We start from the raw sequence: 24,259 nt of genomic DNA, 5'->3' as shown, positions 1-24,259 counted from the left end.
AGCGGGTTTCAGCTTGCTTGGTATGCAGTGATTTTCCTTTCTTTATGCTGTTTTTTATGCTTCTGTTTAATCTGCCTAGAGTGTGTTTCTGGTTAAATCTGTTTGCCTGAGTTAGTAATAAACCTTAAAATCTCTTTGTCTCTGGATCTGAAAGAACGCATTGTCTGAGCACCTGATCACTGCTTGGACACTTGGCAGACAACGTGCGTGTTGCCACACCCCCGAAGCACCTTTTCCCCTTTCAACCCCTTCTGAGGAGTTCAGCCATGCAGAGAAGGCTCCTGAAAGTCATCCCAAACTGAGTCCTTGGTTTTTTCAAGATACCTGTGTTCGCTGAGAGCTTGGAGAACATTTTTCAGGATCTTTGTATGGCTTACTTCGTAAAGGCTTCCCATTTTCCTTCCGGTGTCTGTAGTGTTACCCCTGAAAATACCTCCTAGCTTGATCCACAAATAGTTCCTAGCCTGATCCTCTTCCCCAGGTAGTACACCATGCTAGAAATGTCTGAAATCAGGTATATAATGGCATTTTCCTTACCGTTAATTTCAATTGCCATATATAAGCATTTTATCCCTGCTTATTTTCTACTGCGTGCAAGACATGCAGAGTCATTCTAGAATTGGGCGGTGCATAAATTGAATAAATTAAACTCGTTAAATTAAAACGTTCAGGTTTGCTTTCAGTCTGCTACTCTATTTACCGCGCCACACTTTATGAACTTATTTTCCCTGCACTAGTGTTTCTAGAACAAAAAACTGGTGTACAGTTACACATCTATCAGGATGCTCACAGAAGTCATAATAGGTGCTGCTGATTTGAAATGAGTAAGTTTCACATGTCTGTGTGGTCCTTTGGAGTTTGATGAGGCTTGCGTGACTTTCAATATACAGGTACTCTTCACTTAACAACTACAATAGGGACTGGAAAACTGGTTGTTAAGCGGTGCAGCTATTAAGTGAGTTACCACGTGACTGGAACCAATCTTACAACCATTTTTACGATGGTCATTAAGTGAATCCAGCTTCTCCAATGGACTTTTTTTGTCAAAAACTGGCAAAGGTCACAAATCTCAATCATGTGACTGCAGGATGCTGCACCTGGTTGTAAATGCGAGCCAGCTGCCAAGTGCCAGAATTGCAGTCCCGTGACCATGGGGTCATATGATGTTTTGCGACGGTTGTAAGTGTGAGTACAGGTCGTAAAGCATTTTTTCTGAGGGCATTGTAACTTCGGACCATCATAAAAACAAATGGTCATTAAGCGGGGACTACCTGTATACAAAACATTCTTGAATGGTCAAAAGTTCTGACTTCTGTGAAGTTCTTCTCATATTCATTTGTTCGTTCCTTCGTTCATTTGTTCATTGGCTGCCCAATTTATAAGAGTGACCCTGGCCAACTTTGGAGCATAAAAACAACGAGGAACAATCATCACAGCCGCAGCCGAAGCCAATCAACACAGCCTGACCCAGGGAGCAGCGAGGTTTTTAGGGCCTTGTGGAAGAACAGAAAGTTTGGGGAGCGCTAGAAAAGCATCGATGGTTTTGCTTTACAAACATTCAGATTGAGCCCAAAAATAAGCAAGTGCAGTTGCCTGGGATCTCAGCCCAAACTAGGAGTAGCTGCTGCTTCTAGAACTTTTGAATCTGAAGGCTGCTTTTGATTCATGCTTCCAGCACTGTACCCATGATTTCAGTTATCTTTCATGGGAAGCTTTGGATCCAGATTTTAGATTTTGCTTATTTGTCTGGTGAACCTCAGTGTCCTGGTGCTGAATTTGCTTCATGAACAGCACAGAAAATTTGTATTATGGCTGAGAGGCTTAGTTAGGACGTTGCATTTGTTGTTGTTTTTAATAGAAATTTACTCATCGCTGGCAGATTTGGCAAATTATTTTAAAACCCCTTAACTTGTTTTTAAGAGTATGTCCGTTGGATTTGTTTTCAGGATAGGGCCTAGTAACACCTTTAAGGCAAGCAAATGAAATTGAATCCACAGTTGAATAAGCTTACCACACAAAGTCGTTTGAGAGTAAACTTAATATTCATCGAATGCATTGCAAAAGATGTGTACTGGAAACGTGGGTTTCCACATAAAAGAATATGGTTTTCTTTTCTTTCTTTGTTTCCCCAGCTTTTCTGCCGTGTATAAAAATAGTGGGTACAACGTTTATTGAGAAGAAAGCTTTTGGGGTTTTTTTGAGTTCATGTTCCTCAAGTTTTTAAGAGCAAATTCAAGGTTGCCTTGCAGCCTCCTTTGTAAATAAATGCACACACTCACACACACAGCACCCTGCAATTACTTTTCTGAATGTCCATTCAAGTTAGAATTTTCATCTTTGCTGTTGCCATAGTAATCCATTCCCCTGTCCCTACTACATTAAAAATCCATTCAGTTGCCAATATTGAACGTGGAACAGACAAAAACATTTTTTTAAAATAGCTGTAGCGTCTTACAGGCAACAGGAAGCAGCACTGGCTTTTATGTTACGAAAGGTGGGTGGTCGCTGTAATGTAACAGCAAATTTGTACTGCAAAAAAAGAGTCATTTAAAAATACTACAGACAAAAATAAATTGTTTAATTTTATATTGTAAGGAAACCAACTCGGAGGAAGGTGATGCAAATATATTCTGTGTAACTTGAATTAATGGCCCAGTAACCTTTTAGCAGTGAAACTAGGCAAGTCCTCTCTTATGTGACTGCTGATTTAAGTACTTTGTTCAGTTGCCTGAATGTTGTTTAGCCAGCTCTTGCTTAATTTGGAGTAGAATGGGAATGCATCAAATCTCCGTTACTTAGAGATGTAGCGGGTAATTTATACAAATTTTATTTTATTTTATTTATGTTTCAAATTTTGTCACTACCCATCTCACCCAAAGAGTGACTCTGGGTAGTCGCAGTAATTTATACTAATAAGTTATTGTAGACTTCATATTTGGTATTGATTCATCAAATTTCGGTTAAACTATCTGGAAGACTTAAGACGCTTTCCTTCTGTTCTGGGAACTTGCTTTTCATATATCTGGTTGTAGCAATAATATATTTTAACCAACGTCTTTCTCTTTTTATCTTGGTTAACCATTATTTTCTTGAAATGCTTATAGAGTGTGCATAGAATCGTTTCCCAAATAATTTCTGCTTAAAATGGACAGACCTCCTTCAATTAACTGACTATTTCGTTCCGGAGTGTATCTGTCTGTTAAAAATTGTTATTATTGAATAACCTTATTATGTTAGTAGTCTGTTGAATAAGTGTTATTGCTATTTTTGGATGGGGGGATGATTAGTACTGTTCTTTTTCACTTTTGATTGTCACCATTATTTTACAAAATAGAGTGTTGGGGTCGATCGTGGCTTTTTTCTTGAATATTGTCTTACACAAACTCTCATCTCAAGCTGTTATGGAAGAGTGACCTAATCATGCAGTACTTGTCTCAGCTCCTGGGGTGGGGGTAGGCTTAAAATAAAACAAAACTGCCTGTAACATCACTGGGGAGGTGTGATTAAACTCACCCCCCACGTTGCTTAATACCCTTGCCCTGCAGTGATTGCAGGACTGAGACATGTAAGTTTCTGAGACATATTATGTATGCCAACATTTATTAAATATTCCTAATAAATTTAAAAATGTCTCAAAATGTATAGGGAAATGCTATTTTATATGCATTTTAAAATTAATGCTTGTAGTTTTTCTTTTAAAATAGCATTTGTTGAGGATTCTTCATAGGGGGGAGGGGGGCACTGTTGACTGCATGGACTCTGCAGCCATACAACAGATTTGAGATTATCTTTTGACTTTTATAGTCCCTTTTTATTAAAATGCTTAGCATCATAAATGTAGTAATAAGAAACTAATTTATCTTGACAAAAGTGCTACTATAAACTATTCTGCACTTATAAAATAACCTTTTAAAATTATTGTTTCTGCTGGTATCAATAAATTCATGCAAAGTGCTTAAAGGTCAGGCATTGCCGGAAAAATGTCTTTTCGGATTGTTAATTAAAGGTTCGTAAGAAGGAGCGCCAGTTTGCTCTCTTGACAAAATGTCTATTCCCAGAAATAGAAGGCAAAGGCAGAACAGGAAATGAGAAAAAGTGTGTCAATACCGTTGATGGGGAAATAACCTGCACCATTCAAGTTATGGCGGATGAAGATTTGGACAGTTGCTGGCAGAAATACAGTGGATGAGCTATACTCCCATTTAGGGGCCTGTTCCTTGTAAATGGTGCAAAGTAAGAACTGATACCAAGCCATTCCACTTAGATTGTGAGCCAGGAACTCACAAAGAAATTGAATTTTACCACAACTTCGGTGGCCTAAGGCTCCTGTGTCCTTCTGTGCTCAATCTTCTGTCCCTGTCAGCTTCCAGCCAAGAAGATGTGACATAAAGCTCCTTAAATTCTTGCTCATATGTAGGCTAGAAACTTGCTACTTGCTCTTCACTTAGATGCTAAGCGAAATACATTGAGAGTTTTCATTGGGAGAATTAGCTGTAGCCAAGCGTCTGTGTGAAGCTTTCCAAAAACATAATGACGATGTTGTATGGAACGGGAAGGTTAGAAGAGGTTATTTTGAATCTATCAAGATGCTGCGTTGCCCTTAGCTTGATAAGGCAGAAGGCATGGATGATGGTGAACTTTAATAGCAAAGTTACGGTTAAGATCTCACTGTCCATCGCATGGAAAAGTAGTATTTTGAACTGGATCCGGTTCCAAACACATACAAAGTTCCTCCCCCGGGGTCAGGCAGACGGAACTCCTATAGCCAAAATCTGCACTACTTGAAGCCCTGAACCATGTTCAAGGGTGTGAAAGGTGGAAGGTCCCCTGTGCCAGCACCGAGCCATGTCTGGCCCTTTGGGGGATGCCGCTTTCGCGATGTTTTCTTGGCAGACTCTAGTGGGGTGGTTTGCCATTGGTAACAAAATGTTGAAGTTAGTTGGTGTGTAACTAGACTGTCCCTCATCAGGGCAAACCTAGAAGAAGTCATCAGGGCTCCCAGGTACAACCCTAGTTCCAAAACCATTCCCAAGCTAGACAACCACACCTTCTTATCTGAGCAGAATCAGTTGTACCTAACACTTTTTAACACGTTCATTCTGCAGGTTCATCTGCAGTTTATTACTTACCATCTAGATCAGTGTTTTTCAAACTTGGCAACTTTAAGGTGTGTGGACTTCAACTCCCAGAATTCCGCAGCCATCTATGTCAAAGCCACATCTGAATGTGATGACAATGAAAAATAGAATTGGCCTTCATCAGCACAGCAATTACACTTTATATCAGACCTCTGGGTGACACAGAGATTTTAAAAGTGTGGGATGGCTATTATTGCTATGCAGGACTCCACAGATACCACCTGAAAGTGGTGGAAGAAAGCTCCATTTTGTGCCATGTGAGTCTTACAGGGACTACCCATGCGTGTCTCACCAGTATCTGGAGTACAGTGTCAGAATCAGAGATTCCCACAGAAATTAATGGAAAACTGGGTGTCACAACATAGCTTTCGCTTAGCCCACTTCATACTTTGTGAATAATATGACCTCCTCTTCCTTATTCTTGAAGCAAAATGATGAACACTTTTAATTTCTGAAGAGAGAACCCTCAAGTTACAGCATCCAGCTCCGGTACACCCAAGCATTTTTCCCCACCAGAACACTGCAGTTTGAACGTGTTGAGATCACATCTCAGAACATCCGCTGGTGGTAGACATCTTGGGTTATTTCTGTACTGAGATACAGTTAGGTGAATCCTCCTCTTGCCTCTCTTACTCTGTGACTATTGAGTGTTGTTCTGCTCAGTAAGTGTGTTAAAGTAACATATCACAAAAGAGTTTCTTGAATCCATGTGGGAAAGTAGCAGCGCACACCCGGACGTTTAATCATTTAGTTAGAACTGCCAATATGCCAACAAGTGATTTACTTTTGAAAGAAACAAAAAACATTGAACCCGAACGCATACACCAAATCCAGCAGGTCCAAGAAGTGAATAATCAACACTTGGGAGGTACTAAGCTTTCTGATCAGCTCACCTTATAACAGGGTTCCTCAACCTTGGCAACTCTAAGCTGTGCGGACTTCAACTCCCAGAATTCCCCAGCCAGCAAAACAAAGCTGGCTGGGGAATTCTGGGAGTTGAAGTCCGCACAGCTTAGAGTTGCCAAGGTTGGGGCACCCTGCCCTATAACACAGGAGAGTCCTGTTGGGTATTGGTTGGGTTCTGGAACACTCTGAGATCTTCATTTAACTTAAATTAGGGATGAGGGAGGCTCTGTTCCTCCAGTGGCTGGCGAATTGGTTTGCATTTGCTTCAGCAAGCATGGATAGCGGTGAGAAAATGTCCTCTAGAATTATGGTTCTCAACCTCGGCAACTTTAAGATGTATGGACTTCAACTCCCAGAATTCATGTTGGCTGGGGAATTCTGGGAGTTGAAGTCCACACACCTTAAAGTTGCTGAGATTGAGAAAAATTGCTTTAGAAGTCCATAGGTCCTTCCTAAACAGTCTTAGTTTGGGAAGCTTGCCTAGGGAAGAATTATTCTTCATTTATACCTCCTGTGTATGTGTGCCTTCGAGTCAGTGTTGACTCCTGGGGACTGCCTGGATGAGTCCCTGCAGTTTTCTTGACAAGATTTCAGAAGTGGTTTGCCATTGCCTCCTTCCTGGGGCTGAGCAAGAGGGACTGGCCCAGGGTCACCCAGCTGGCTTTGTGCCCAGGGCAGGACTAGAACTCACCGTCTCCCAGTTTCTAGCCTGGTGCCTTCACCACTATACCAGACTGACTCGTTATATCTCCTGACCCCCTGAATTGTTCTGTAACTAAGGTTCAGTTGTGATCAGAAGTATTGCTTAATACCAGAAATAGAGTTTTTGCCATGGGGGAACATATTTTTGGAAATCACTACAGCAGGCCGCCGCCGCCACCGCCTCCTCCAGCTGAATGTTTGGGTAGCCAGTAGAGACTGGTTTTTTTATGTCAAAGCAATCCCAGGTTTTTCAGTTTCAGTGGACACATCTGGCTATGAACTGAGTCTGCACTGCCACACTGAATCTGTAGAAGACTTATATACCTGAAAGCAGATAGGGTAGGCATCTTGTATGATAAAAGATAGAAAAAAAGGGAAAGGATGGGGGAAGGTTGCAAAGCTTGAAGCAAAGATCAAGAACAAGGTGCACTGTGATAGACCCGTTCTGTTGCTTGGTAAGGCAACCAATCTATCAGATTACAAAACTCAGTTTTCCACTTATATAGGTAGTCCTCGCTTAATGACTACAATTTAGCATTGGAATTTTGGTTGCTAAGCAAAGTGGTCATTAAGCGAATCCAACCAAATTTTATGACCTTTTTTGCAGCAATCATTAAGCAAATCTCCATGGGCATTAAGTGAGCCATGCATCATTAAGTGAATCATGCGGTTCCCCCTTGATTTTGCTTGCCAGAAGCTGGCCAGGAAAGTCAAAAATGGTGATCACGTGACCGTGGGATGCTGTGATGGTCATAAATGTGAATCAGTTGCCAAGCGCCCAAATCAAGATCATGTGACCACAGGGATGCTGCAACAGTCGTAAGCGTGAGGACCGTTTGCATGTCGGTTTTTTCAGCACCCTCGTAAGTCCAAGCTGTCGCTAAACGAATGGTTGTTAAGCAAGGACTATCTGTACAAGCAACTCGAACGGCACGTGGAGAGTTCTGGGCACACGCAAATCCTATTTGGGGATTGCCCACAATTCTTGGAGCGTATCCTTCTCACCTCCGCCTGAGGTGGTAGCGTCTTCCGTGATGTAGGAGTGCAGGACTGAAGACCATTTTTATTCTCATTTTAGTCGTGCTCAGGGCTACATCCCAAACGACCAGTTTTCGCCCTTATCGGTTGCGTTTCTTCCAGCGGCAAAAAGTTCTCCGTAGGCGTAACTTGTTCCAGCTGAAATCACTGGTATATAAAAACGGTTGGCTGGATGGTACCGTGAATAAATAACCAGCAGTAGGTATCGTTCTCTTTGCCGTTGAGTTCATATTGTCATGTTATCTCCTAACTATTACTCATCTGCTTTTTCTCTCCCACCCCAAACACCAGGAGGACTGATAAATAAAAGAAACATATTTTTAAAGACCCAACACATTACAATTCAGAGATAGTTCTGTGCGGAATCCGCTGGACAGCTTATACAGGCCACGTATTGCATATGCATTCAGATAAGAAGAGAAATAAGAATCAGGGATGATCTGCCCAATGTTTTTTTAATGCCCTTCCTTGTTAAATATTAAACAGCCAAGCTTTAATATTAAGAGGTTGGTAAACATTAAGCACATATTGTTTGGCACTAAAAATTTCATAAGTGAGGAATACCATAATTTGTCTCCATTCTCCCGAGAGGTAGTGGCAGACTTCTTCAGGGAAATAAATCGGCAGCATTTTCAGACCGTGTAGGTGACAGGACTAACGATAACTTCATTGGGAAACATCGCATAGCCAGCTTTCGTGGTCTTCAGTTACCAAGAGAAATTAATCTAGTCATACACAGAAACTGCCTGGCTGAGTGGTTCTTTTCCTCCTTTTTTATTTTTATTTTTAAACATTCCGTGCAGTTTTTGTTGTGCTTCAGTATTTTTCTGTTTCCCAGAACACACTGCGGTTGCTCAAATGAGCCAGGACTTGGGTTTGTCAGGGGAAGGGAAAGCGGGATTAGGAAAGGAAGGCGATTAAGAAGGAGTTTGCATCCTTTGGAGGCATCCTTTCTTCTTCACCATGATTTTAGCTACTAAATACTGATTGCTGATTCTGATCAGACCCTGAAAGAAATGGTGTGTTCTCTTTAGGGCTTTGCAGGTTACAACCGGTCCACAGGTAGTCCTCACTTAATGACCACAACGGGAATTGGGACTGGAATTTGGTTGCTAAGCAAAGTGGTTATTAAGTGAATCCAATCCGATTTTATGACCTTTTTTGTGTCAGTGGTTAAGCGAATCACCATGGGCATTAAGTGGACCATGTGGTTGTTAAGCGAATCACGTGGTTCCCCATTGATTTTGCTTGCCGGAAGCCGGCTGGGAAGGTCAAAAATGGTGATCAAGTGACCATGGGATGCTGTGACGGTCATAAATGTGAACCAATTGCCAATTACCCAAATTGTGATCACGTGACCCTGGGGACACTGTGACGGCCATAAGTGTGAGGACCAGCCACAAGTCATTTTTTTCAGCACCATCCTAAGTCTGAACCATCACTAAATGAATGGTTGTTAAGCGAGGTCTATCTGTATCCCATCTGAATCATGGCCTGGGTTCAGTTTATATTTCTCATTAGGTAAGACCATGTGCCCTGAACCAATAAAGTCAATAAATTGAATGCCACAGCGAGAACTTGAGCCATTCACAAGACGAAGCGCCACCCAATGATAAGGGAGGTGGTGGGAGAGAGGGTGGAGGGCGGATCGGTAAGAAATTCTATAAAGTAATACTTTCGTTTTTCTTTTGATTTTCCCGGCAGGCTTTGGGACCCATTACTTCAGTGCCGATTAAAGTTCCTCAGGTCAGTTCCTTGCAGAGGTTGGCAGGACAAAGACCAGCAGTGCTACCTCAGGTAGGAAAGCAAATTTCGGACAAGGTCTCTGGGCTGATATTCCAACTAAACCAGGTCGTTTGTGGGGAGGGGTGTCAAAAGGCAAGATGGCAGCCACAACTGTGTGGTTGAAGCCCCCACCATTTTTCAGCTGTGGTGCCGAGGCATGTGAAAAAGGGGCAGAGCTTCAGCTTCAATTTAGCCATACGAAGAAACTGCCTGGCTGAGTTGTTCTTTTCGTCCGTTTTTATTTTTATTTTTAGTCATCCTTTACTAATTCACTAATTTCTCCTTGGAATGGGCCTATATCCTCTTTGGCTTTCCTTTTACTTCTGACATACCCAAAATCTCTCTGTTAGTATCTATTACAAGCTCAGCTTTAGCCATTTTGAAACAATTCCTACACTTTTTGCAGACCACCTAATATTCTTATTTGGTGATGTGTCCCTCCTTGTATTTTCTATATATGTCCTTTTTTCTTTTTAGCATTTTGGAGAGCTCTGTGTATGAATCGATGGAGGCCTTTTGTATTTCTCCCATTTTCCATCTTGTAGAAATTGTTTGCAAATGAACCCTCAGGTTCTCCATAGGATTTCCCATCCGTCATGGATACTTTACTCCTCCAGGATTTCAAGCCATTGGATCTAACCTACCTTCCTCAGTGTTCATTGAAATTTGCTTCTTTGAAGTCCAGGATGCAGGTCTGAGTCTTCTCAGTTCCTCCTTCCCCGGATAGCACAGATTCAAGGATAACACAGTCCCAGGTGCCAGTCACCTTCGCTTCTTCCATCAATTCCTCCCTGTTGGTGAGGATTCGGTTCAGGGTAGGAGACCTCCTTGTTCTTTCTTCCACCTTCCGACAGACGAAGCAGTCCCCAAGAGAGGACAAGAATTCATTGGACTTTTGCAGGGCTAAATTCCCAGCAGATATCAGGATAATTGAAATCTCCAATTACCACCATCACGTGCCTCTTTGAGAGACTAGTCATCTGATGCGTAAAAGCCCCATCTGCCTGCCCAGGTGGCCTATAGCAAGCTCCCGCCATGGTATCATCCATCCATCCATCCATCCATCTCTCTATCTACCTCCCTGGAGCTGACTGTAGTTCCGATCACGAAGTTCTTATTGCACAATTTAGGATCAGACTAAAGAGATTAGGGAAGACCCACAGATCAGCTAGATATGAGCTCACTAATATTCCTAAGGAATATGCAGTGGAGGTGAAGAATCGATTTAAGGGACTGGACTTAGTAGATAGGGTCCCGGAAGAACTCTGGACAGAAGTTGGCAGCATTGCTCAGGAGGCGGCAACAAAATACATCCCAAAGAAAGAGAAAACCAAGAAGGCAAAATGGCTGTCTGCTGAGACCCTAGAAGTAGCCCAAGAAAGAAGGAAAGCAAAAGGCAACAGTGATAGGGGGAGATATGCCCAATTAATGCAAAATTCCAGAGGTTAGCCAGAAGAGATAAGGAATTATTTTTAAACAAGCAATGCGCGGAAGTGGAAGAAGACAATAGAATAGGAAGGACAAGAGACCTCTTCCAGAAAATTAGAAACATCGGAGGGAAATTCCAGGCAAAAATGGGTACGATCAAAAACAAAGATGGCAAGGACCTAACAGAAGAAGAAGAGATCAAGAAAAGGTGGCAAGAATATACAGAAGACCTGTATAGGAAGGATAACCATATCGGGGATAGCTTTGATGGTGTGGTCAGTGAGCTAGAGCCAGACATCCTGAAGAGTGAGGTTGAATGGGCCTTAAGAAGCATTGCTAATAACAAGGCAGCAGGAGATGACGGCATCCCAGCTGAACTATTCAAAATCTGGCAAGATGATGCTGTCAAGGTAATGCATGCTATATGCCAGCAAATTTGGAAAACACAAGAATGGCCATCAGACTGGAAAAAATCAACTTATATCCCCATACCAAAAAAGGGAAACACTAAAGAATGTTCAAACTATCGAACAGTGGCACTCATTTCACATGCCAGTAAGGTAATGCTCAAGATCCTGCAAGGTAGACTTCAGCAATTCATGGAGCGAGAATTGCCAGATGTACAAGCTGGGTTTAGAAAAAGCAGAGGAACTAGGGACCAAATTGCCAATATCCGCTGGATAATGGAAAAAGCCAGGGAGTTTCAGAAAAACATCTATTTCTGTTTTATTGACTATTCTAAAGCCTTTGACTGTGTGGGACATAACAAATTGTGGCAAGTTCTTAGTGGTATGGGGATACCAAGTCATCTTGTATGCCTCCTGAAGAATCTGTATAACGACCAAGTAGCAACAGTAAGAACAGACCACGGAACAACGGACTGGTTTAAGATTGGGAAAGGAGTACGGCAGGGCTGTATCCTCTCACCCTACCTATTCAACTTGTACGCAGAACACATCATGCAACGTGCTGGGCTTGAGGAATCCAAGGCTGGAGTTAAAATCTCTGGAAGAAACATTAACAATCTCAGATATGCAGATGATACCACTTCGATGGCTGAAAGCGAAGAGGAACTGAGGAGCCTTATGATGAAGGTGAAAGAAGAAAGTGCAAGCTGGCTTGCAGCTAAACCTCAAAAAAGCCAAGATTATGGCAACCAGCTTGATTGATAACTGGCAAACAGAGGGAGAAAATGTAGAAGCAGTGAAAGACTTTTCAGGAAATCAGAAGACACTTAATCCTTGGAAGAAGAGCAATGACAAATCTCAATAAAATAGTTAAGAGCAGAGACATCACACTGACAACAAAGGTCCGCATAGTTAAAGCAATGGTGTTCCCTGTAGTAACATATGGCTGCGAGAGCTGGACCATAAGGAAGGCTGAGAGAAGGAAGATCGATGCTTTGGAACTGTGGTGTTGGAGGAAAACTCTGAGAGTGCCTTGGACTGCAAGAAGATCCAACCAGTCCATCCTCCAGGAAATAAAGCCAGACTGCTCACTTGAGGGAATGATATTAAAGGCAAAACTGAAATACTTTGGCCACATAATGAGAAGACGGGACACCCTGGAGAAGATGCTGATGCTGGGGAGAGTGGAGGGCAAAAGGAAGAGGGGCCGACCAAGGGCAAGGTGGATGGATGATATTCTAGAGGTGACGGACTCATCCCTGGAGGAGCTGGGGGTGTTGACGACCAACAGGAAGCTCTGGCATGGGCTGGTCCATGAAGTCACGAAGAGTCGGAAGCGACTAAACGAATAAACAACAAATTCTTTCTTTCTTTATATACATTGCAGTACCCTCCCCCCCCCCTTGTGCTGAGTCTGTTCCTTCTGAATAAGTTGTAGCCTTCTAGAGCTATGTGCCAGTAATAAGTATCTTTGCACTAAGTTTCAGTGACGTCTATCATGCTGTATTTTTTTTCTGAGTTTCTTAGTTCTCCCTGTTTATTTCCCATACTCTTCCATTGCTGCAAGCATCTGAGGTTTTGAGTACTACCTCCTGGCCTCTGTGCTATAGTGTCCTACAAAACTTGTGAGTCTCCACCTGGACTCCTGATTCTCCTTTTGTGTTCAGTTTCTTTGGCTGCAAATTCTGTTTTGAGTTTTTACTACCCTGTCCCATTTTTGTTGAATGGTCTCTTGATTAGATTGGTGAGGAGCCTGCCTATGTCTTCCTTCCCAGTAAGATGTAGCACAGGAATACTTCATGAAGATAGCACAGGCCGTTGTGGTGGGATCCAAACCCTTCCTGGTGACACCATCTGTATAGCCAGTTGTTGACTTTCAGGATCCTGATTCCTCTTGCACCATGACTCAGCTGGAAGAATTGATAAAAAGGCTACCTTCCCATGTAAGACCACATAATCACCAGGGATACTTCAAAGGTTTGTTCTGGCTGTGTCATGCATCTTCACATGTATACCAAAAGGAAAGGATAGATGTCAGTGGGTTTGAAAAGTCTTGGTAGCCTCTCTGCTACATCCTGCATTTGCATGGATGGAAGACAGCACACCTCTTTTGACATCTTACCATGTCTGTACCTTTAGTCAATCACCCACCACCACAACATGCCTCTTCTTTCTCAAGATGGCTCCCGAGTCAATCCGTGGGGACTGAAGGATCTCCAACAGGGAATCAGAGATACCTATGGACAGGTTTGCTCAGGAGGCTGTTTGTAATCTTTTAGAGGGAGAACCTGATACTGATTCCTGAGCTTTGCAGGCTCCCAATCCTCTTCTTTAGGTCAGATTTTTCTCTGTTTGCCTCTACCAAATGGAGTTTTTTCCTGTTCTTTGGCATTTTTTCCTCTTTTCTACCCCTCCTGGAGAGCCATCCTGTCCAGGAGATGCTCTTCTTCCCTGATGCCCTGCAGTATAGAAACTCTTTCTCTTCCAATATGTTAAAAAGTTTGTACTTGCATCAGATATAGTGTGGGCCCTCTTCAGGAAAGAAGACAAACTCTGCAGACACTTTGTAGGACTCAGTGATTCTTTTCTTAGTGTACGTGATGCTTGGAGCCTTCCTCACTGACTCTTCTAGCCAAACTTCTACACAAATCTTCTCAGGTTGCTTGTTGTGGTTGCAAGCTCATAGAACTTGCAACCACAAAATAGTCCCCCTTTTGGAGGGGAGATGGGCGGTAGTAGAAATTTGAATAATAAATAAATAAATAAACTTGCTTCCTTGTGTGAGGATTAGCCTGGACTGAAAGAAGGAGATGGAAAGGGCGGCGGGTGGAGTAGAAGGAGTGTCTTCCGCACTAAATTCCCCTGTCAAACTCCGGAATGCTTGCTCAGTGAACTTGCTGTTAGGAAACTGGGTTCCTCATATTCCTGTTTGAACTGCCTCAACTTGGTCAACAAGAACAGTGTTCCAGTCAGGCGCAATGGTCCAGTCAGCAGCACCCAGAAAATGGTCAGCAGCAGTTATCAGTCAGTCATTCGGTCAGCAGCCAATAGCCAGTCGCCTCTCCCACTCCTAGGCTCTTCCTTTCTGTTCGGCCTCTTTCAAATCCCTGGAAAACTCCTGTTTACTTGATCGTCTGACAATGAACAGCAGGAACTTTTCATCTGGAATACTTAAAGTATTCCCATGCGTGAGATGGGTGGCCGTATCAATTTGATGAATAAATAAATACACTTTTCCCCCCTATTGTATAAGCTTGCTGTTTTGCCCTAATGTTTAAGATTAATGTCAATAAATGTTCTTTCATCACCTGCAGAATTTATAATTGGTTGTATTTGACTGGGTAGATATTGTACCAATAAATAGGTGCTAAAACATGGAAGACATATAAGTTGTTGCTTTCAATATCTGAGTGATATAACAAGTTCTGTACATTGTGAGAGAAAGCCAGAGATATTATGTAGAAGCATTAAGTGCTTTTTTGGTTAAGTTCATCTATGGTAAGTGATGATAATTATATCAAGGTGTCTGTGTGCCACAGAAATGTCTCACTGCTCATGCAGCTAGTAAGGTATTGCTAGTTATAAATGCTTAATTTTTGAAAAGAAGCTCTGATCACCTCTAATAGGAATCTCTTCAAGAACAGATTGGACAACCATTGGTCCGAGATGGTATGAGGACTCCTGCCTTGGGCAGGGGGTTGGACTAGAAGACCTCTTCCAACCCTGTGATTCTATGATCCTTTCAAGCAAGGCTTTCTTTCTCTTCCTTTTCTTCCTTGTAAATGTTTTGACATAGTACAGTAACACTGTGGAAAACTTTCTCCTCTGCATCCGCAGGCTATCCGAGATACCTGTTGAAGCATTTTCTGGGGGTGAATATTCTGCAGGGTTTGAGATTAGTCTTCTTGCTTGATGTGAGAAGAGCTACAGGACAAAGGTTATGGCACTTGATAGGCAGAAAGAAATCCTTCCAATCAGAGCATGGAATTGGGAAAGGAATTAATCGCAGTTCATATAATTTGGCTTATATGAACATTATGAGCCCAGCAGCTCTCTGAGCATTGTGTGTTCACTGATTCCCCACCTTTGGCTAATCAAGGACAACAATTGCTGCGAGCAAGGTGAGGTTTTTTCCCCCAGAACAATATAAATGGGAAACGTCCTTTGCTGAGCGATCACTGCATGCCACAATTGTCATGTGAATGAATTTGTACGAGTAAATGAAATTCCACTTAAGTTGATCTATGTTGTACAGTAGTGGTTTTTGTCAGTTATTCAGGGTGTGGCTTTCCATGAACAAGGAGAATTGGGGAAAGAGAAAGTGTTTCACGTTTATAAATAATACATTAGTAGCTGTTCTTTGTCTCTAAGGGGGCCCTAAATCTTCTTCATGTCAATGGGCCTCTCAGCCCAGAAAGTTAAAACCTAGAAGAACATGCTTTTATCTGGAAACATCTGGTTTTGCTACCAGTAGAAATAAAACTAATATAACAGCTTTTTCTTGGAGAGGAGCCATTAGTGATTTTTGGACAGCAGTTGATAAGTGTTCAAGAATAGCAAGTGGATTCTGTAAATCTTTGTGACACATTCACACAACCAAGTAGCTAATATTTAGGGGCGAAACGCTGGGAAAGTACTCTTTCCAGTCTGTTCCTAAACGGAGATTGTTGAGTTTGTGAATATTTTTAGCTTCTGTGACCTCAGAACAAATTGGCAGCAAAACACTCTGTGTGTAATTGTGATATCCCTTCACTTCATAGATGTGTGATATCTCTAGCATATTAAGGAAATAATATCTTGCTTGCTCCAGAAAAGCAAACCCACCATAATTGCACCATGTTCCCCAGATGCAAGAAGCAATAACTATTTATTACACTTTCCTTTGTCTGCTGATCTTTGTGATGTCTTTGTGCAGAATATGAAAGTGCTTCCTCATTTGTGGTTCCTACTGATAATTTACACGGTGCAGGAATTAACGGTGAAATAAATGCTTTTGCCTTATTTGAAAATCTGGTAACTGCCCCATACTTGATTGTGGGTCTTCATAAATATCATCTCCTATCAGTAGTAACAAAGAAAGTCAGGATATGCTTGTTCTATTATTTATCATGTGATCATCTGGAACTATTCATAGCATGTGTTAAAGGTATCTTCATCAAGCTTACATGATTAGATGAAATGCTGTTGCACCTATTACCATTTTCTAAATATTCCTGCAAAGAGCCCTTAATTTTACCAGGACATACAGATTCTCAAAAGGAGTTAATACACGGATAAACCTAAGCAATATTTTGCACGATGGCCTATGTTTCCTACCTACTTACCAGAAGGTATGCCTGGGAAAGCTGATCGGTTTGGTTTGGCGGTTTGGTTTAAGCAGAGTGAGATACAAGAGAATTCTAGATATTCCAGGAATATTTCAAGGATAGTCAGTCTTTTAGGATTGGAACCATTTTTTTTTATCTTTACATATGAATAAAGGAATTCTATTAACATCATCATCTCAAAGATTGAAACAGCTGATCTATCAGGACATATTCCAAAAAGATTTTTTTAAGATCTAAGGGCCTTGGGAAAATAGAAAATCTTCTGAAAAACATGGCAAAGAAGGTGGCCCATTCTGGAGAACGGAATGATTATGCACTGTTTCGTAGCTGTGTAGAAGAGGCGATTCCCTAACTTTTATGATGGACTTTACACATCAAAATCCCATGTAATTCAGCCAGACAGTTAAGATAAATGTGTAGTGTTGCGTAATGAAGAGTGGAAGGAAGAAGTATAGTATTCTTACTAAAAATTACAGTTGGAGGGTGGAGTGGAAGGGTGAATGCTGAAGAAGTTAGAATAGATCCCTCTGAAGGGGTTTCCCGGATGGAATGCCAAACCCTAACTATGTGAACAAGCTGGCTTGGGAACTTCGATCCTGTCTTCCCACACCCTCTTGTGCTTGTCTGTCTTCTGATTGTGCAGGAGACTCTTTCATTCAAACGTACTGAGCAGGTGTTTGTTCAGATCAGAACTGGAAACCACGGTCAAACCGTGGGCGATGAAAGCAGAAATCAAGATGAAATGCGGAAGAACATTTTCAAGGACAAGAATGAAGGAACAAGACTGTAACTTTGCATCGTAACTGGACCTACAATTTAATAAAAGAAGTACCAAGTGGCTGATTTTTAACTTTTTTCTTGTGGGCCTTTTCAGTGAGCACCCTCCAAATTTCACGCAGTGGAGCCTCAAAAGATTTCCAGCAGCAGCTATGACAAAATCATGTCAGGAAATGAAATGGTGGTAGAGCATCAGTTTTCTTTTGTCAAAATGTTCTGTATTTCAGGCTGCCGTGTGATCAGCTTTCCCAAGCATGTATTCTAGTAAATATGTAAGTAGTATTATAGGCTGTGACTCTCATCATGTCTACTGACTTATTATGGCAGTTTTTGCGTTGGGTTCATGACTTCCTCTTTATACTTTTATCATCATCTTACATATTTTTGCAGTATATATTGTTGAGAGTTTTTTTATATAAACCCTCTAATCCTTTAATTATATATTTTAACACTGTTAAAGTGTAATGATTGTAGAATGTAGAGTGTGAGGATTAAAACAGTTAAGTCAGAGAACAGCTCTATGTTTTATGCTAATTTTTCTTGGGCCCTGGAGGACAACTGTTTGTTTGATTTTTTAAACTTCTGCTGCGGGCACAGTCCCAATGGCAGGGTTATTTGTTATACGTAAAAATGAATTATTTTGAATATGAAATGGGTCTGAGAAGAGGTGCGGACTGGCGTGGGTAGAATGTGCAGCTAAGCTGAATGTTCACAAGGGGGCAGCAGAGACCCAGGGTTAGCCTGAGCTACTGGTTTTCACAGCAATAGAAATGCTTTAGGAGTTTATACAACCCAGTCTTAAATTTTAACTGTACATATAAATTATGCAGCAATGTCAAGTGTATTTAAATTAGCCTAATTATAGCATTCATTCTATTTTGCTATTAAAATATCTTAATGCAGAATGAATTGTTTTATCATTAGTAATGGGATTTTGAATGCAGAGGCAAGAAGGCAAAGGTGAGGGCTACGGTGCTGACCAAGGACGAGGTCTGAGTCTTTACTGTATGCTTGTTATGTCAGGTTTCAAAGGTGCTGGGCCGCAGTTCAGCACTCGGTGCTTTGATCTCTGATTATTATTGCAGATAAATTCCACCTGTATAAATGCCACTTTAGAGAGTAAGTTTCACAATCAAATAGAAAATAAAGCAGGCTTGGTTTCCAGGGAAATTTCAGTCCAACTCTTGACGGTAGGGAAGAAAATCCAGGGAGGGGAACTTGGTTCATTTGTTTAGATTTACATCCTGCCTTTTGTACAAGAGCTGAAGGTGGCATACAGACAGCTAGTCCTTGCTTAACAACCACAATTAGGATGGGGATTTCAGTTGCTAAGCGAAGTGATCATTAAGTGAATCCGACCCGATTTTACGACCTTCTTTGCAGTAATCGTTAAGTGAATTGCCGTGGGTGTTAAGTGAACCACATGGTTGTTAAGCGAATCACGTGATTCCTCATTGATTTTGCTTGCCAGAAGCTGGCCAGGAAGATCAAAAATGGCCATCACATGACCTCAAGACGCTGCGATGGTCATAAATGCGAACCGGTTGCCAAACACCTAAATCGGGATCACGTGACTGCAGGGACGCTGCAATGGTCATAAGTGTGAGAACCCATCATAAATTGTTTTTTCTAACACCGTTATAAGTCTGAACTGTCACTAAATGAACGGTTGTTATGTGAGGACTACCTGTAGTGCTCCCTCATCCTCTTGCTCCCTCCCAACAGCAGCCCTATGAGACAGGTTGGACTGAGAAAAAGCAGCTGGTTCAGCTGCTGAGGGGACCTAAAACCTGTGTCTCCCCAGTCCTTGTCCAACACCTTAACCGTTATACTACTTCAACTTTGGTGTGTGCATACCGTAAGGCAGGGTTTCTCAACCTGGGCCACTTTAAGATGTGTGGACTGAAACTGGCTGGGGAATTCTGGGAGTTTCAGTCCACACATCTTAAAGTGGCCCAGGTTGAGAAACCCTGCTCTAAGGAGTGAATCCCAAAGCTTCACAAGCATTGAGACAAGATCTGGAGAAGTGGTGGGTGGTGTTAAAACTTGAAGAAAGAGATAGCAAGAGAGGTGAGCTCCGTCAGGAAAATGGATTTGCAGGGGTGAAAGTTGGAGGCAGGGATGGGCATGAAAACAGAACCCTCCAAAGGATGCTGAAGGAAGACTACCATGCGATTCACCGTTGCCGAGCTGACTGCAACCAATTCCAGTTCTGCGACAGCCGGACAGGGACATCCTTTTTGTCTGGTTCTTCCTCCCCATTGAAAGTTATGTAGAAGTTAAGACATGAGTAATGCCATACGAGTTGGACCACGTTACCACAGAAGCTCTCCCAATGTGTGTTGTGTATTGGGATGACAGGAAAAGTCTACCAACCAGCAGGCAGGCAGTATGTGAACAGGGCAGCCCTTCTTGGCTTTGCCTCTTTTCTTCAAGCTGCAAATAGTTAAAATCTACTTTTGCATGCTGGAATGCAGAACCTGGAAGGCAGTGGTACAGGCAGTTACTTTCAGTATCCAATTATTGGGAAATGGCAGTGCTGAGAGCAAATGGATTGGAAGAAACAGAAGTTGAGTTAACTGTGTAGCAAAATAAATTATTTGTACAGGATCTGGAGGGAGCATACAACATATTGTTTACTTAATTACACCAACAGAAGGCATTGTATCACCTGCAAACTGTCTTTGTTTGAAGATCTCCTCTTCAGTGTCATGCAGAATGCTTTCTTGAATTTTCACAAAACCATTTTTCTCTCTCTATTTTGGGAGGCCATCTTGTCTTCCTCATTCCAGCCCCCTTAGCTGCTCCAAAGAAATAAAATGGAAAGTCTGTGGATGAGCTTCAAAGAAATCTTTGTTATAGTCTACGATCTTATGTTTATGGAAGTTTCTGCTCTTGAAGATTTGCCCTTCATGATTCTAATTAGATGCATCATACTTATAGGCATTGCATTTACTAACCTGATGTGATCTAAGACATGCGGGTATTGGAATGAGGAAGTGTTGGAATTATTTTAAGCACAAGTGTCCTGTTCCTCAGCGTAATGAACTAACTGACTTCGAGACCAGGGGTCAACATTTTGTGAGGGAAAAAGATTGTTAAATTTCTTAGTCACCTATCAGAGGACGAACAGGAAGGGCAAGGGTATTTCGTAATCATGCTTGTCAAATAGTGAATTAACAAAGGTGATGGTTTAGCTTGTCATTTCTCAATGACACACTTGGCACTATACTGATGACTTCCTACAGTTTCTTCCTATCAGAGAGGAAAATTATTTAGCGCTAAGACTCATTATGCTATGAATTAGGTGCAAAAGACCAGAACGATGACATCCATTCTTGGCCTCAGTCCTGGAATCAAGCTTTCTGCACACTGGTCATAGGTGCAGAAGGCAAACATTCATCTTCACCTCCAAGTTCAGGACATTTCCTCATCACAGAGGAGGACTTTCAAGCAGTACTTTGGATTGTCTCTCATATGTCTGTCCCCTTCAGGTAGAAGCCCTCTTTGTTGATAGATTCACTTGTTTTGTCAGCACATGGGAGATCAGATCAATAGATCCTTGTTATTACCAAGGAAGATGATTAATTAATTTGATTTATATCCTCCCTGAGTAGGAGTTCGAGGTGGTGAACTCAGCGCTCCCTCCTCAAATGTTTCCCACAATAGCCCTGTTGAAAATCCAGTGGGTTTCTATGGCTGAGGGTGGACTTAAACTTGGGCATCTCTGGTCCCAGTCCAGTATGGCACCCCACTGTCTCTCTGCCAGGTGATTGGGAGATTCACATCCAGACTTCCAGAAGGCATGCCGCGTTCTATCCCACTTTCACCACCATTGGAAGAAGCCCTGACACTTCTCTGGTGCAGCTAGTTCATCTGCAATTAGAACAGGACAATTGTGCCCCAGGTGCTTTGCGAGTTAAATTTTGACTTCTGTCCAGGGGGCCTGGCTTCTCTGATCGATTTCATTCCACCTGGAAGATGCCACTACTGAGGAACACTTTTCACAGATTTAGCTATTCGTGGACCGCAACCAAGCTTGGATGCTTCTTGAATTGTGAGTCCTCAGCTGCCTAATCATTGCATGGCCTTTCTTCAGGCTCAGTGTGGTGGCTTCTTCCATCTCCTTTGCTGAAAGGCAAATTTAATAGACTCCTTTGAGGAGCGCAGCTGCCCTTGTGACTCAGAGGTAGGTGGAAGAGTAGGGTGTGTTCTGCTCTGTGCAGGTTTTATAGGGATCTATGCAATAAACGTATGTCGCTTTTAAGTAAACTTTCCAGAACACCCAGATTAATTTCTTCCCAATATTTACTTAGGGACAGTAGCTTGTTCCTACCTATAAGGCATCAAAATGTGCCAGCATGTAGAGTGCGGCAGCAGATAATTAGTGGCATCAGCTAATCTAATAATCCTTCTCTCTGTCTCTTTGTAATATATAATCTGTGACATTAATGTTACTGTTTATTTTGTTATGAATTGTATTATTGTCTGGATGTTCTGTTTCTGTAGGCTATTTTATGTTGATGGCCTTTGATCAACTAAACGTTCATTCATTCATTCATTCATTCATATGCCAAGTGCTTTTCTATCCTGAAAAAGGGTAGCAGACCGTATCTGTCCTGGACATCTGCAGTGTGATTGCCTTTCTATCTGCTCAGAAGTTCCTCACAGTGAACCTTTTATTGTGTTTGATCAAGACAACTGATTCATAACAATCAGTCTGGAAGATGCTTATTTTCAAATTGCATTCAGTCCGTGTCCCAAGTGATACTTGTAGTTTGCCATAATGATAGACTACCGTACTTTGGGTATTCACTAAATGTTCTGAGCTGGTAGGAACTTTCTTTGTCTCAGGAAAGATGGTGTTCTGCTACATAGACAAATCTTTGCTGGTCATGTTCTTCCAAAGCTGCTTTCTGTATCGGATCAAGATCATCAAAGTTACTGGGTCAGAGCGATCTTCTTTCATACTCTGCTTCTGCCCATATTTCAGCAAGAAGGACTGGATTCCATCTCTAGCAGAATCAGACTCCCAACAGTAAGTCTCTTCCTGTTGCAAGTACGGAATGGATACCTCTCACTGGAGCACTGTTTTTAGTCTCCATTCAGAAGTTAAGCCAGCAGCCACTACAAGTACCGTACTTGTTAAGTTATGCATGAAGATTTTATCACACGAGGCATAGAAGCACCATAAATCTGTCTTTCAGAGTCAGCCTGCCATTTTTTCTGCTGGTGGGCCAAACACCAGAAAGGGGGGGGGGGAGCAGCCAGTGAGGACATGTATTGCACCCACAGGGGCTGGATGTGGAATAATTTTAGCACCCCTGTCTTCTTCAGATGGAAATGCATTCAGATTTAGTACAGTTTCAGAATATATACTGCTTGATTTTGGTGAATCCACAAACTGTTGTTTATGACTAAGAGCTAAACAGGAGATATTAACATAATTATGGCATGAGCAGGTAGCATCACGCAGACAACTTTGGCTGATCCCAAAATATCTCAGTGGGAATGGGCCTGATTAGGACTTGGATGGGATACTACTAGGAAATCTCAGGATTTTAGAACAGCTTGGGAAGTTGGAAAGAGCATCCCATTCCACATTTCTGCCTGTCAGCCCTCCAAGGTAGACCAGACTGGGAAACCAGTCTTGCAAGCTACTACTACTTTTATTATAAGGTTATAGTAACAGAACCTTCCAAATCTGAATGCCCGTCCCCCCCGCCTCCCTTTATCTTCCTGAGAACTAGGGAGGGTCCTGTCTGAGGTGCTTCCCCACATTGCCGTTCTGCCCCGGACTCAGATTTCTTTTATCTGCCCATGGCCTTGGTTGCAGCTCTTCCTCCTGCTCCTCGAGGTTATTCTCACAGCCCATTACACTGCCAAGAAAGTATATGCGTCCATGAAATCAGTAGAAGTCAAGTTTGATTTGAGTTGGGGGGGTTACTTTTAATATTTACATTAAAATTATTTAATTGACTGAATAACTTTGCACATTTCAAAATGAAAATAAAATGCTTGTTAGTCAAAACTCTGAAAAGTAGGTGCAGTTTTAGTGCTTTGTGAGTAAGTGGGTCAGATGTTGCCTAGCTTTTCTCTAGGAAAATTTGGAAGAGGACTTTAATTAGGATCTTCCGTTGTGTTTTTGCTCATTTGTTTCATTGTTAGTTGAGTTGGGAAGCAGCAAAGGGAAGGTGGGAAGGAGTGATGTATTTGTTCATTTATGTATTACAGATACTGCTTGTCTCCTGTTGTAGACTCAAGACTGCATTGCTGTTGGGCAGAGGTATCTGCAGGGGATGGTTAAAAAAAAGTCAAGATGGCAACCAAGATGGTGTGACCAAAGCATTGCCCAAGTCTTATGTGTGATGTACATAAAAAGCAGGATGAACTTTACTTGCACCTTGACTTTTTGGGGTGAACGAGTGGATCCAGAACTGCTGAGCTTCAGCGGGTGTCTTTAGACCACGATGCTATCTATACCAAGCTCCCCTTCTCTGTGCTGCTCATAGTTTCAGGGTTTGATGTGGAACTTGCAGTGGAGGAAGAGCCTAAGAGAAAAGGCTCTTCAACCCTAACCAACTTTGCCCTTGTGAGATGCTGCTTTCCCATAAGCAGAACTTGAGAACGAGACTGGAAACCTCCTGCATTTCAGCAAGCTGTTGAGAAAAATTATCTGGGAAGGCTCTGGGTCCTCTCTTTGTTGAATGGCATTGATGTGGCTTCCTTTGGAGTTATGCAGAACAGCTTC

At 42.1% G+C, this 24,259-nt stretch overlaps 2 protein-coding genes across 2 annotated transcripts in view; one reads left to right on the top strand and one right to left on the bottom strand.

The window, feature by feature from the left end:
• PRR5 (proline rich 5) overlaps window positions 1-24,259 on the bottom strand; it is a 544,979-nt gene that overhangs the window by 358,429 nt on the left and 162,291 nt on the right. The gene's annotated exons all lie outside the window — the stretch shown is intronic.
• PHF21B (PHD finger protein 21B) overlaps window positions 1-24,259 on the top strand; it is a 190,945-nt gene that overhangs the window by 129,879 nt on the left and 36,807 nt on the right. Inside the window, exon 3 of the mRNA XM_063308355.1 lies at window positions 9,489-9,581. Coding sequence (XP_063164425.1) covers window positions 9,489-9,581 — 93 coding nt within the window. The remainder of the gene's footprint in view (window positions 1-9,488; window positions 9,582-24,259) is intronic.

The sequence above is a fragment of the Candoia aspera genome, chromosome 7 (assembly GCF_035149785.1).
Source record: "Candoia aspera isolate rCanAsp1 chromosome 7, rCanAsp1.hap2, whole genome shotgun sequence".
Lineage (NCBI taxonomy): Eukaryota > Metazoa > Chordata > Lepidosauria > Squamata > Boidae > Candoia > Candoia aspera.
Note: the sequence above shows the minus strand (reverse complement) of the source record. Positions and strands in the feature narration are given on the sequence as shown.